Genomic DNA, 14344 nt, shown 5'->3' on the forward strand with positions numbered 1-14344 from the left:
TAAGAGAATGAGCAAACATCAAAGATTTTTTTACATCAGTAAAGTTTTTCCTCCTGAGTTTATGGCCTCATTTGCTAAATTGAATTCTTCTTCAACACAGCATGATGTTCATTTTGTAAATTATGATCCATTTAGAGTAAATTCAACAGTAAAGCAGGGTGTGCTTTTGGGGCGTAGCTACCTGTGATTGACAAGTCACTGCCATGGCGACCTGTCAACCAGGATGGAGGCATAGCAATGCGTATCCAGCCTGCCGTCCAAATGGGCACTCCAAAAAACAAGCTGCTGACAGAAAATAACCAATACTTTATAGGCCCAATCTCAACTTTGTGTCCACGATGAATGTTGAAGGGAGAGTACAGTTATTACCTTGACCAGTGTATGTTGAAAAATATGACGTGACAACTGGTGTCCCAAATCCTCGGTAAAGATTTCAAAGCTAACATCTTGTAGATCCGTTCTGAAGGGCCGCTAACGAGTCAAGGGCACTCCAAAAGTAGGGGAACTGAGATTGGACGAAAAGACTAAGTTGGACCAAACTTCTGTTAAAAAAAACTTTGTTTCCAAAAGGCCCAAAATGAGCATTGTTCAACATTCCTGTGAATCCTCAGATGCAGGTGATGCGAGTCTTGCATCAGCGAGTCAAACATCCAGAAAGAGAAAGCAAAGATGTTTTTCTTACTCTGAAAATGTTTCAGGACATATAATGCTCCTGTGGTGAAATGCAGCCAGGTTAGAAGCTGCATTCAACACGTTACGTTCCTCTCAAATGTTCTCTCTCTGGCTGCCGTCCACATTCAACAGGGATGCAAAAAGGAGACGGACCGAACCTGAATGCTGATATTCTCATTTTGTTTGAATAGTCAAGAGAAATGTTGGCATGAAGTCACTTGATTCACTGCGAGACATAAAAAGAAATTTTATCTCCTGCACGGAGGTCCCGCTGAGATAGTAGCAGAGAGTTATGGCGATAGATATATGAATTGAAGGTCACCCTTCAAAGGCCCAAACAGTCTTAGAAAATGAAACAGTGAAGGACAGAGGGAAGTGCAGAGCATGTAAAGCTGGCATATTTATACATACAACAGTAAATAAGATGCTGCGGATATGGCTGCAGGTTCTGAGACATTATATATAAATGTGTTTGGAGGAAATTGCCTATAAAACTCCGCAGCTTCACTCTACCTATTGAGATTTTATACTCTGCAAAAAAATAATATAGCTGAAGGAGGACGCAGAATAAGAAAGCATTACAGATACGAGACTGTTACTGAGAGGTATATTTTAAAGAATACAAATAAATACAGAGATGGACAAAGAGATGAATGCTGCATGAGATGATAACTATTCAATCCAGGCGTGGTGTCATGCCATTAAGCAGACCCTCCTCACAGGGGACAAGGTGAATAATGTATACTGATCAAATTTTCATTAATCTGTTGCATGATTAAAAGGTGGTAAATAAAACATATCAGGGAGCAGCGGTGAGAGCTCCGTAACAGACAGGAAGTAATGTGAGATTGACGCTGCTGAGCGCGGAGCAGGCATTGGGGGAGTTTAGTCCTCACATGTGGAAGTTTGGTGAACTGGAAAACAATATCCTCTTCTGAAATATGGATTTCTTTTTGGTGCATGTGGGACTGACTTTGCCAGGGGAGACAGCCACATCTGACACCAAGGTGAGGCCCGGCCCACCCCTCTCTGGATGTTGACAGGCATCAGCTCCTAGCGTCGATGGAGAGCGATAATAACATCCGAGGCAGCCCTGTGTGGGCCTTATCCTCGCTTTCTCCTTATGCAAATCATTAGCTGCTGCCTCCTTTTGTCAAGCAAGGTTTGTACAGTGTGCTCTCCTTCCTTTATCGTTCGTGCTGCCGAGCCCGCGGAAATGAAAAGCAATGCAAATACGCCCGGCTTTTAGGGAGCTGGCAGATAAAGAAGGGAGACCTTCAAACCGCAACGCTTCATCCGCTTCAGTTTAGCCCCGACCGAGGCATGCAAATTATACCTGAGACGTACGTCGGGAGAGTGACGCCGCGAGCTGCACAGGCGCAAAGCTGGGGCTGGAGATAGGCAAATCTCTCCTGAAGCAGGGTTAATTGGCAGGAAATATCTATAGAAAGGTTTAGGGAGAGGAGGTTTGTGAACTCCCAGCAGAAGAAGCTCATGTTTATGCCCTATACTGTTCGAGTCCTGCTTCGCGAAGCATTCCACTGTCTCATTTTGTCATTTTGCTTCAAGGTAAGGATGTGTTCTGCAGCTGACCCAGGTACAAGCACACTCAGCACGGCTCTATCAGATCAGTATTACATTCTCAATCCTCTCTGGAGTCCTGTTCAGGAGCTTCCTGTAGCCGCCTGATGCTGATTGTGTTGCTGGATGCTGGTTTGTGCATTGGGCGCTCCCAGGATAACATCTACAAGCCAAAAACTTTGGGTAAATTGGAGCTTGCGGCGAAACTGAAAAGAGTACATGTAAACAAAGCCTAGATTATACACATCCACAGAGGACGGGGAGGCATATTAATGGCAGAGGAGGCATTTTTTCTATTATGCATATCAAACTGAATCAATGCAACACTGGAGGAGACATCACTGCGTTTAATAAAACCAACATCAGAGCTTGTTTGTATTTATGTAAGATTCTTTAATATGAGGCCTGGAGTTGATTTACACGGAGCTCCAGTGTGTTTGAAGCCTCAGCCGGTTGTGTTCAGTTTAGTCGTGTGTGACTGTACACACCTGAACCCCCACCTGACGCCTCCCATTTATTTTTAGTTTCTTTTAGCGCTGACCTTTCCTGCTCGCTTTCCGTTGGTCACTGCTGAAGCTGACTTGAGGGCATGTGTAAGCCCCCCTCCTCCCTCCGCCTGCCCTGCTCTCCTTTATGTGACATTGTCAGCACCTGAGGGGGGCCTTTATGTGGCCTGACTGCTCCATGTGGAGTGAGCGGGAAGAGGAGGCTATTAATGTAACGTAGAGGTGAAAGGGCAACAGCGCACATTGACCCGATGATTGGTCATGAGTAAAACAGCACACCGCTTCATTTCCTGTCATGATGGATGGTGGATTTTTACTCCATGTGGAGCTCTTTGACACGTGTTGGAAGAAAGAGAGAAACACAGCGAGGAGAGAGAGAGAGATAAAGAAAGGTTTAGGTGGGAGGTGGGGTTCCCCAGCGTGTCACCTACAGTTTGAGCTCGCTCGTGGAAATCCCACTTGTCCTTGATGTGTAGCGTGCCACTGACATAAGCTGCTGACACTTTTCGTAGGATCAAGGTGAAGAGGCGTAAAGGAAGTGACAAAACCAGGTTTCCATGGTGATCATTTCAGTTTTGGCTGGTTCTGAAAAACTGCATGTTTAGCAAAAAAGAGTTAATTTAAAGGTTTAAGCAACTTTTGGTTCTGAAAACGCTTTTAAAGATTTACCAGAAGTCAATGTTTTTCTGTTTTTGAAATGCAGGATCTTTAAAATAGCAATAAGACATAAATGAACTAGACTGTGTGACTATGAGATGTCTAGACAGTCATGTACTGTAGATGGACACCACTGACAACTAAATTTGGCAGCATGACATTGACTTTAAAAAACCCCCAAAACATTTAGTATTTATTGTAGAATTTCACGACCACAACGAGGGAAATCTGGAATAAAGCTGCAATATTTGCCAAAGCAGAGTGATGGTGAGGGAGCGAGGGTGCAATCCAAAGTTTATCGCAGACAAAAAAGTAAAAAGGGAAGTCTTAAGCCCAGTTCAGATCAGTGATTCGCAACGCTACAAAACCGTTTTAGAATGTTACAGAGACAATTGCAGCAGTGTGAGCTGGTTAGTTGCAAAGTGTCTCAAGCCGTTGCGTGGAGTTGCAGAAGATTTGACCAAATGCAGGTTTAGAACGGAATGATGTAGCTGTTTCACTTCAGCCAATCAGGAAACAGCATAAACTGGCGTAGGCACTCTGTCTCTGGCGCTGTAGATCCTCTCTTTCCAATCTCTCTGTCTTCAACGTATTAATCAGTGTTACGGCTAACATTGCGAGCATGTCACTGTCATCCACTTCTTTTTATAACAAGAACAGAAATCCAGCTAGATAATTCATGTAACCTGGGCCTAATATTAACGTTATATAGTATTAACTAACGTTGTAGTATTAACACAGAAGTAGCGGGGTATGTCAGTGCGTCGTTGCTATGGAGACGGTCAGCTGCGTCTGTGTGCGTTCCGTTGCTTTGATGGGAACGGCCCAGTTATAGAACGTTTACGATCAGATGTCAAGGGATAGCGAATCATTGATCTGAACTGGCCTTTACATTCAGCGATGTAGTCCGAATGGGAGCAGGAAAAAATCCAAAGCCAGGCATAGCCTTGAAAACGTAGGAAACCCTTGAGGAAAAGACTGATACGGGGTATAAAGACAAACCGGAATGGAAAAAGGGAGCACAAAGACCAAATGCACTGAGAAGGTGAAGCTAATCAGGCACAGGTGAGAACAATCACGGCAGGGACACACGATGGCCTTGTTTGAGGCAGCAGCATTCCCGAAGAGCAGAAGGGGGCGCTATAACTAAAGAAACAGCAGTTTGCTTTTGCCGGGTTAGTGTTTAAGTCCACTTTCCAAAAGCGGAAACTGGCGCCTGGCGTAGCACCCTGCAAAGTCAATTTGAACAGCTCTATACGCCGAACGCAGTATGCAGCCAATCGCACAGGCGGGAAAACACATGATGGAAGGAAGTAAAGCTTCAGACATGACAAATAAATGAACAAAGCAGCAAAACAAGAGTGAACATATTGAGACATTAGAAGTTGTAATTAAGGGCCGCTGGTTTGGCTCGGTGGTTGGATTGAGCGTACCAGTTAAAGAGGCTACAGTCCTCGATGTGACGGCCCCCCATCTCCCACCCATCTGTCGCATCATCAGCACCGGGAACATTCACAGATATCATCAGCAATGTGTCTTTAACTGAACAAAGAATGATATTGATGACCTGAAGTTACAGGTTTTATCAATAAGCACCTCATCGTCAGTGAAATCACTTACATGTATGAGTCAATAACCATACTGTATGTATCGAAAGCAGCAGCAGGAGTACAGCAGCGACCTGGTTCTCTTTGCTCAGTCATGGCATCAGGATACGACTTTATGCAAATGATGTGAAAGGCAGCCAGAGTCTACCTGTCCTACAGTCTGCTGTGCATTACATTAACGCTCTGCACTCTGCTGATACGGTCGTCTCCCATTCAGACCGACACAGCGAGACGTCAGTCTGACTGACACGTAACCCCGTGAGGGAATATCTTCACAGCCAAGTTAAGGGAAGCAGCTGCTCTTTATCAAAGGCGATGCTCCACCACTATCCTTATTTTTACTCAACAAAAAGATCCATGTATTTTAAGCACTGGCTTCCAGCAGATGTAGGGATAAGCTTATTTGAATAACCAGACAGCAAAAAAGTGAGGATATAATCCGAATGAAACATCAAAGACAGGAGGTTCTGTTGCTGAGTCATAGTAGTAGAGAAGTAGCGCGAGTGGAGCATATTTAGCATGATAATGCTGCAGTGAATTACAGTGTTGCTCTAAAACCTAAACCCCTGTACCCCTATAACATCAACCGCCTTCATCGTCAATCTACATCAGTCACAAAAGAAGCTCAAAGTCATGTTTAAAGATGTTTTTAATTCATCGCAAACTTGTTTGAACATTGTTTAGACATCTAACATTTAAGTACCAAACTGAGCACTGTGACGGCCTTGTGGCATATAGGCAAGAGTAATACTTTAGGATAAAAGGTATTTTACTTAAAGGGGACCCGTTAGGCTTCCTACGATGCAAACAATGTGACAGAGTCGGATGTTTATACTCAACTCGGCAGAAGTTTCAAATAAGCTGGGAAATGTCTGTAAAAGTAGCTCAGGCCTCTGAGAGATTTGAACAGCTTTTTCCCACTTTTTTAACTAGCTGAGCGGGCAAATCAGAAGACAGCTGACTTTAAGGGAGGCGGGCCTTAAAGAGACAGGAGCTTATTCTGCTTATTTCAAACAGATGCTCAATGAGGGGCTGCAAGAAAGGCCGGTGTCAGTTAAATAAGGATTTTTTTTTGCAATGAATCATGCAAATGCACTCTAGTAGAATCCAAGCATATAAATATATAGAATTGGAATCAGCATAATAGGTCCCCTTTAACTTTGTAACTTCAGTTATATATGTTAGGCCTTCATTCTAACCAGTTATTGTGCCTTTTTACCTTCCAAAAGTAATTTCTGGGATGTGGGAACAGAAACAACAAGATCTGGCATTCAAGAAAGGAGCAGTCAGATGATCACAGGAGTGAAAAAATTCAGTGTTTGCCTGTTTTTTCTTCCAAATATTGTCTCATGTTGTTCAAAACCTGCATGATCAAAGACTTCTTTCAGTAATGTCATCCTGTTTAACACATCGTCACCCCAAAAAACTCACATATGGCAGCTTGGTCAGAGGCCTTAGGGTATCTAGTTACCCTTGCGTGCAGGGCATGCAGTAAAGTTAGCAACAATAAACATGCAACATCCAGTTAGACTTTCAAAATAAAGGCCCATTAAACATTTTAAAATTAAACACCTGGCAAATGTGCAAAAACAACTTGGTTAGGATCATAAAAAAGAGGGTTTGAGATGAAATAATTTCAATGTTCCTACCTTATATACATTACTAACATAGCTCCAGAAATTACACAAGCCTCATATTTTTCCACTGACCAAGCTGCCGTATGTCACGACTTGGGACAAGTTCCCAGATCTCAGCAGTTACTTGTTGTCCAACTTATCCCATAACACCACAGGAAAATAAAATGCACAAGCTTTGCCGTACACAGTCTCATTTCAAACACCAACACTGTTTCAGAGTCCTCTTTACAAAAGGGAGTAACGGTTTAATTAGCACAATAACAGTTCTAATTAGTAGTACAGTACGTTTATTCAGGAGTATTAATATTCAGTGCATGTAATAATACCTGTACACATGATGTGTAAGCGAATGAAATGTAGGAGTCAATATCCATCAAAGGTCGACATACTTCAGAGATTAAATCTCAGTTGTTAGCAGATACGTTAGGGAAACAGTTCAACATGCCTCATCGATGGCATCTTAAAGGAATCATGTTTATTTCATCAGGATACTCAAGCAGGAACACACACACACACACGCACACACACACACGGGTCCGGTTAGAGTTGAATGAACAACCTCTATAGTGACCATTAGGGTGTGTGCATCCAGCAGCATTGACTCTCACATGAATTAGAGTATACACGTCTTACATGACACTGAGATTTACATCGAGATGACAGAATCGGAGGACAGTTTACATCATCCCGTTTCTTTCTCTTTTTTTTTTTCTTCAATGATTCTGACGGACGGGAGGATGTTTAAAAGCTTTTGAGATTCAGGAGGAGAAAAAGGGGAAAATAAACATGAATGTGCCTCAGGGAAATACCAAACATGAACAAACACGAACTGCTTCGTGTGTGATGAAGGGATAAGATGAGAATCCGTGTGTGGTGGGAGGGCTAAGCATAAGAGGAGTGGAGAGAAATGATATACAGTAACCTTCAGCATCGCTCTCTTTATTGAAAACGCACGAAGCTGTGCGCAGAGCCGGGTGCTTGTGTGGCCTCCGACGACTGAGCCAGCACGGGGAGAAATGCTTTTCCGTTTCGTCAGAAAAGACAGATGATAGTCGCCAATGTCAATACACCATTTTTATAAAGCTGCCAATGCTAATTGAATTAACTTTGCACTAAGAAGTTCTGAAGCAAACACTTGACGATATTACACACAGTACCACTGAGAGCTTAGCATTCCAGCTCCGACTCAGCTTACTACTGTTAATCACTGTAATTACAAAAACTCTTATTTTACAAGTGAAAGAACAGAACAGCTCGTACACAGCGGCATGACAATGTGCTTTTATATCATTAAAATGGATTTGGAAGGTGATCAGGTTCAAGAGGTACCATGTAATCTTTCAATTACCTGAAGAAGGGCGGCATGATATGAAAAAAAAAATATTAAGACAGATATTAAGATTGTGATATGAACAGTGAGAATGAGCATGTTTACTTCACCATTTTTATTTTCACTCAAAAAGTCATGAAGATGTGAAATTTTAGGAAGTTCTGCACAAAACAAATGAGATTCGCAGCCCAAGGCGTCTCCGCAGCACCACACTACTTTATTATAAAGATGTTCTTTCACAGATTTAACTTTTATTGCTCCAAAAATTGCACCTTTTGAGATTTGAATATAGCAATTACCGTAATGGTCTGAATATAAGACGACGCCCCCTTTGAAGACCAAAACTGTTTGAAGATCACATTTGTTTTTGAATAGAAAACAATTTTATGTTACCTTTTAAATAAAATCATGTTTTCTATATCTTTAAGATTAAATTGTCACATTTAAATTGCCTTTAAAAAATGTCAATAAATCATTAACCATCGAAGTGAGGTCTATTTATAGAGCAGTCCTGAAACAGCTGGATGACAGCTCAGGTAACAGGCAGACCTTCGTTCTGTTTTTCAGTAACACACTCACGGTGTGGACACACTGTACGCGAACTCACTAACCCATTCATTGTGTGTTGTAAGCGACCGATTCGCTGCTCAAAGCATGCTGGGATACCTATCGACGCGGACCAGGCAAGTGGCGCCACTTTTTAACAGCTTTTCTCCCTTATGTCATAATCATTCATTGTAAGAAAACGGTGGTATACCACTCAGTAAATAAACCTCCTGAGGTGTTGGTTTGACTGAAAAGTCTCCTCCATTCACTCCAATCAGTGACCAGCGATGCTGGGAGGACGCGAGTGTAGGGGAATTGGTTGAGTGCAGTGTGTCCGGGCCGTCACACACTCTGCTGTTGATCTCTTGGAAGCGGCGGCTTTGAGGACCATGGTACGATTTTCTCTGTTAGGTAAGACTGTCAGCATTTTCAAGACGTGGCAGTTCGGCGGCCCGATGCAGTGTTTTTTTTCGGCCGGGGAAGGTAGACCTGGTCCTGAGGGAACCCCAGGAGCTTAACCAAGGTACAGCGAGCCGGGCTAAGCCTGCTGAGAGCACAGGAGGATGGGGCATGGAGCTTCACGGCTAGCTGCGGGGCTACGTGACGCTACGACTATCCCCTGATCTTTTTGGGCTCTCCATTTTCGGACAATTATTTTTAAGTTGGCACCTTTACTCCGCCTCAGTTGTCGGTTAACTTGTCCGACTTTTAAGCCATTTGTTCCGGACGATCACCGCGTCTCTCCATCTTTCATCCTCCTGGCTCTGTCGTTGTGAGTGACGGCTGGCCTCAGTCATGAGGGGTAAACTCGCTTCACAGATAAGCGGCGTCGTCTGCTGTTGTGAACGTATATTAGCCTTTGAAAGACCCCGAATATAAGACGATCCCACTTTTTCAGATTGATGTCAAGTGAAAAAACACCCCGTCTTATATTCGGACCAGTACGGTACGATAACATGTTGATATATTGTGCAGCCCTAATCTGAAGACATTATAACCTCTAAATATGGAGTTGTGAGGTTTCCACTTGACAGGGGTGTCTGGTTGTTTACTTGCAAATTCACATCTTGATCATGAAATATTAATGTCGGCATTAAACTCCAATATTCCCAAAATGTGAGCATGAAAACAAGAGGAAAAGAAGAATGGATGGGAGAGGAGGGCTCACATGCATCAGTGTCCTTAATAACAAACATCAGCGACTGTTAGTTGTAATGCAGTCTAAAGCTATGTTTGAATCAGGATGTTGTTGTGTTTACTGCTAATGAACATGAATGTAAACATGCTCATCGGTCTCTCAGGTAGTTTGCTTTGAAACCCAGCTGGCAGCAGTTTGGACGGCTGCAGAGCTTCGATTTCATCATCCGTTTATCGAGCGTTGCTTTTGATGTGTAACTGGGGTTTCCAGCTAATGTGAGCTCTGCATTAACAACCCGGCGCGCGCTCTTGTTTCATCCCGCTGATAGATGACAGTGAATAATGAAACAGATTTCTGGCATTTACAGAACAAGGGCGAGATAAGAAAGAAAGCTTTGTTTTCCTCAAATAAATCTGGGATAATTACAGGATTTTTTACAGCGCAAATATGGATTTTGTAGTGACGAGCAATAACATCTTTGACCCTCATAAAGTTTGTTTTAAAATCAATTTGTTATTAAAGCCGTTCTGCAGTCCGTGTGTCCTTGCATGACCCCCCTAAACAAAGGCATGGGAAGCATCTTGGAAGCGACTCGTTCTCGTACCAGCAAATCATGTTTGCAACGGCCGCAACAAAACAGGAAAAATGAAATTCTTTCTTTTTTTTTTTAAGAGAGCACAGATTCAATTTTGAGACACAATAGAAGAAATCGTACATTCACATTGTAAGGGATGAGAGACAGGCTGGCAAAGCTAATAAAGTGATGCTAATGTGCTTTGTGATGCAGTGGAAGTCCCCAGCTTTCAGCCTGAAACAGATGGGATCTCTCCCTCAGGATCAGATAAAAGATGTCCATCTCTAACTCTGCAGAGCGTGGCACATTCAACAAAAGGCTGCTCTCAAAGCCGGGCTGTCACGGCTGCTCACACACAAGTTCATCGAACAAAATAAATGTGGCGGACCACATTATCGCGGCCATGATGAGGTTAAATTGAGGCATATCAATCTTAACTTAGGCAGGACGAGGAACCAGATCAAAACAATCACACAGGACTAATCTGTGTCGGCCTCCGCTGCTGCTGGGGAGATGATGACGCACGGTCCTGAACATTGAAAGCCTCCTATGGGCTGACAGTACCTCGAGTAAACAGTATGCCTCTGCTGCCTTATTCCACAGGCTAAATCACACCATGTCAGGCCCTGTAACAGCGGCAACACCTTCTCATCATGCATTCAAATCCCCTGAATTTATGGAACAAGTGAGTCAAGGCTAAGCTGGCCAGTCGAATATAAATACACACCACCTTGCCATATATCACCCATATCACACTGTCAGTGGGAGCTGCCATACCATAAGAATATTCTCAAAACCCTCCCCGCTTGTCCGAATACCCGCGGCTGCTCCTTCCTTAAGTCTACGGAAGCCCTTGCCTCCAGAGATAACCGCCGCAGAGATCACTCTATCCCTGCGTCCCCCGTCCCTCTCACAAGGACGTCCTCGAACCCACGTTTCTGGGTCGTCACTCAGCTCGTAGATAGATCCGTCCTCCACGCTGTGCTCCAAGGACTCCAGGGAGGAGTCAGAGGCCTCGTCGCCCAGCGCCGTTAACGGCCGTCCTGGAAGTCCTGACGTGGAGCGCAGCTTGTACTGCAGCAGAACGCCGCGGCCTTTGCCTCTGCCCTCGCCTTGGTAGGAGCCGGACTGCTGCAGGGATTCCTGGGAGGAGGTGTCGCTGCGGTCCTCGCCTCCGCAGGCGGAGTCCGGGGCGTCGCCGACAGAGTCCCTCTTCAGGAGGTCGGGGGACAGAGAGCTGGTGGTGGCTACCAGGAAGTCGACAGGGCCATAGTGGGCGTTCAGAGAGACCATTCCTTTCCCTGTAGGAGGCAGACAGAGAATAAATACAGCTCCTTTAGTGTTCAAGCAGAGGACACATTATTGTACCAGCTGCAAATTTAATTTTGAGAACTAAAATGACCGTATCCATACGTAAAGTTACACATGTTCTTTTCAAAAGTAGAAGAACAGATACTTGTTTAAGAAGTACTGATTTAACTTTTTTACTGACGTCAAAGTGAAAAAGTCTAAAAATAAAAGCAGCCCTTTTACGGACATTTCTTCTGTTTTTTGCAAAGCTAACAGAGCCTCACGTCATATCTGGGAGACTATTAAAGTTAACACATCCTTTCTTTAAACCAGACCTCTCAAACATCAGTGGGATGGGGAACATCGTGCTGCTCTGACATCACTGACAATGTTGTCTGCTTCACTTTCATCCATGTTGCTACAACTTCTCCCTGTCGCACACAGACAGCACATTCTACCTGGTCCAGTTTCCCTCTCTTGTGTTTTTCGTCTTACTACGTGATAAATCTTTGGTGCGTGATACGCACTGATGGACATCCAAAGGAGTGTCTTTCCTATGTGTTATTATCCGATCCATTAAGGGCAAAACTTCTTAATGTTGGGAAGGAAGTGATTAATGTTGATAAATACAAATAATCAATAGTTCAACCAAAATGCATTAAAGCTTAAGTTTAAAGATATGATCGCGGAGATTTCAGTTTCGTTCTCTTTGGCGGCACCTTCAGGCGATAAACGGTAATTGCCGAAGCACACTTCCCAGATATCCAGACAGTGTTGCATGTGTGACGTCCATGTTTGGCTCTGGTTGTAGTGGTTGTAACTCTTCCTTCCTCACTGACGGTCACTTTCCTGTTTTAGACTGTTTGCTTCATCTGAGCGTCGAGTTTGTTTCTTTTTCTTTGGATTTTCACTTATTTTTGAAGTTGTATCTGTAGTCATCCATCTTTGTTCAGCCATAGTAGATTACTGTTTACTCGTAACACTTGCAGAGACCGGAAAAGCAGCCGCTTAGCTCCGCCTACCCTCTCTGGCAGACCAACCACTGCTGGCTGATGGAAAACACGTCACTAACTGGGCGCAGCGAATGTCGCCACAGACACCCAGTCTGTAATTCTGCAAATGCAAAGGCTTTCATCAGAGGGCCATAGGCTCAATCACCATTGTGTTACCTCACTCGGCGATAGATGGTGACCTAACAGACATTAATTTAAATTAAAATCTTTGAGATGATATCTTTAAAGCCTGCTTTGAAAATGTAAGGACCAGAAAGAAGAGATATGTGTGATGGTGTCAGAGACAACAATACTAAAAAACACATAACTGTTCAATCTTCTGAGCATCTGTGCAGTGAGAAAGTACTTCTCCCCTCTGCCTGTGTCCAGCCAGTATATGTAGTTCTAATGCTGTGACAGTAATAATGGTAGCCATGGTTTGTTCTCTATTTACTTACAATTCAATAAACCTGCTTGGAATAAGACAGTCAGGAAGTGCGGTTTGTGCAAGTGGGAAACTAAGAACCTCATTCACTCTGCATTATCAACAAAACGCTGCCAGGCACTTTTTAAATTACCCCAGAAGAATTCATATACAGTATGATTTGTGTGTCGCCTGCCTGGCAATATTTGCACTGATTCCCAGAGCGGCAAGAAAAATGTGAAGTGTGACCTCAATAATGGGCCGAGCAGAGTGATTTTCTATCAGAAAAAAAAAAAGAACTACTTCGCTTTTCTTTTGACCTCTGAAGAGGCTGTTCAGCCGCCCCCTCGGATCCATACCTGTTATTTTGGGGATGCCCTCCAGTTTAGGAACTGGAAGGGTGATAATTAAGCCCTGGGCGGTGCCCACCCACAGCAGCCCCTGGCAGATGAGAAGGCTCGTCACTCGTACGCTCTTCTGACCTGCAACACAGAAAACAGTCAGGGAAAATTTAACTCAATAATTCTTCACACGGCTTTTGTTATAGAATAATGGAAAGCTCCAAACGACAACAGACTTAATTATAGAGAAAATAATTCATAAGCACAAAATAGATCAACTTTTTAGAATAGAGTGATTTATGAACTTCTATTGATTGTATCATTACCAACAGTTCTGACAAAACGCTTCATTAACTGATGAATAACGTATCATAAAAGTTGTTTTTCAGTGATAGTTTTGTGTTCTTTAAACAGACTGATCAGGGGCCTTAAACAATACCCAGCTAACTATTGACTGAATGCAACAACGTTTACAGAAGGTCTTTCAGGGAGAGAAATATAACCTTCTTTTGATTTTAATATTACATAATGTTCTTTTTTTGACAGAAAACTATTTCATACTTTGTTATCAGCGATAGCCCAGGGTGAGGTTTAAACCTTGTGATCGGTCTGTGTGTGTTTAGGAATAATACATAAACTGTTGACCAAAGGCTTCGAGGGTTTTAAAGAGAGAGAATTATTAACTTTCATTGATTTTATTGTGATTAAAAGTTCTTCCAAAACACAAAAACACCTTTATTGTTGGGTATCGGCGTTAGCTTGAGCTGAAGCGTAAGCTCTGAGATAAGTCTGTATATGACAAGCTGAACACATGCACCGCGCAGCCACCTCGGGCTCCGGGTTACATAATATTATGAAGAATAGGATTTATCTGCTTGCTACCGACACAGTTGAAAGAAAAGTCTCATGGAAGCTGAATGTAAGAAGGATTCTGTGAACTGGGCATTGCATGTTTGAGATCTGAGTGCTTTTCAAATATTGAGCTTCAAAGTTTTCACCTCCTTCTCTACCAGGCAAAACTGATACGCAGGACGTTATCTTTTATTGAT

General features: G+C 43.2%; 1 protein-coding gene across 2 annotated transcripts in view; it reads right to left on the reverse strand.

Moving 5' to 3' along the window:
- Positions 1–5654: 5654 nt before the first annotated feature.
- Positions 5655–14344, reverse strand: part of arhgef10la (Rho guanine nucleotide exchange factor (GEF) 10-like a) — a 141533-nt gene continuing 132843 nt past the window's right edge. For both annotated transcript variants that reach the window (XM_069677824.1, XM_069677823.1), the window contains 2 exons: positions 13314–13436; positions 5655–11549 (listed from right to left, as the gene is read on the reverse strand). In XM_069677824.1, coding sequence (XP_069533925.1) covers positions 10999–11549; positions 13314–13436 — 674 coding nt within the window. In that variant the 3' untranslated portion in view covers positions 5655–10998. The remainder of the gene's footprint in view (positions 11550–13313; positions 13437–14344) is intronic.

Source organism: Semicossyphus pulcher, unplaced genomic scaffold (genome assembly GCF_022749685.1).
Source record: "Semicossyphus pulcher isolate SPU_LCO1_2020_fin unplaced genomic scaffold, fSemPul1.0.p SCAF_3, whole genome shotgun sequence".
NCBI lineage: Eukaryota > Metazoa > Chordata > Actinopteri > Labriformes > Labridae > Semicossyphus > Semicossyphus pulcher.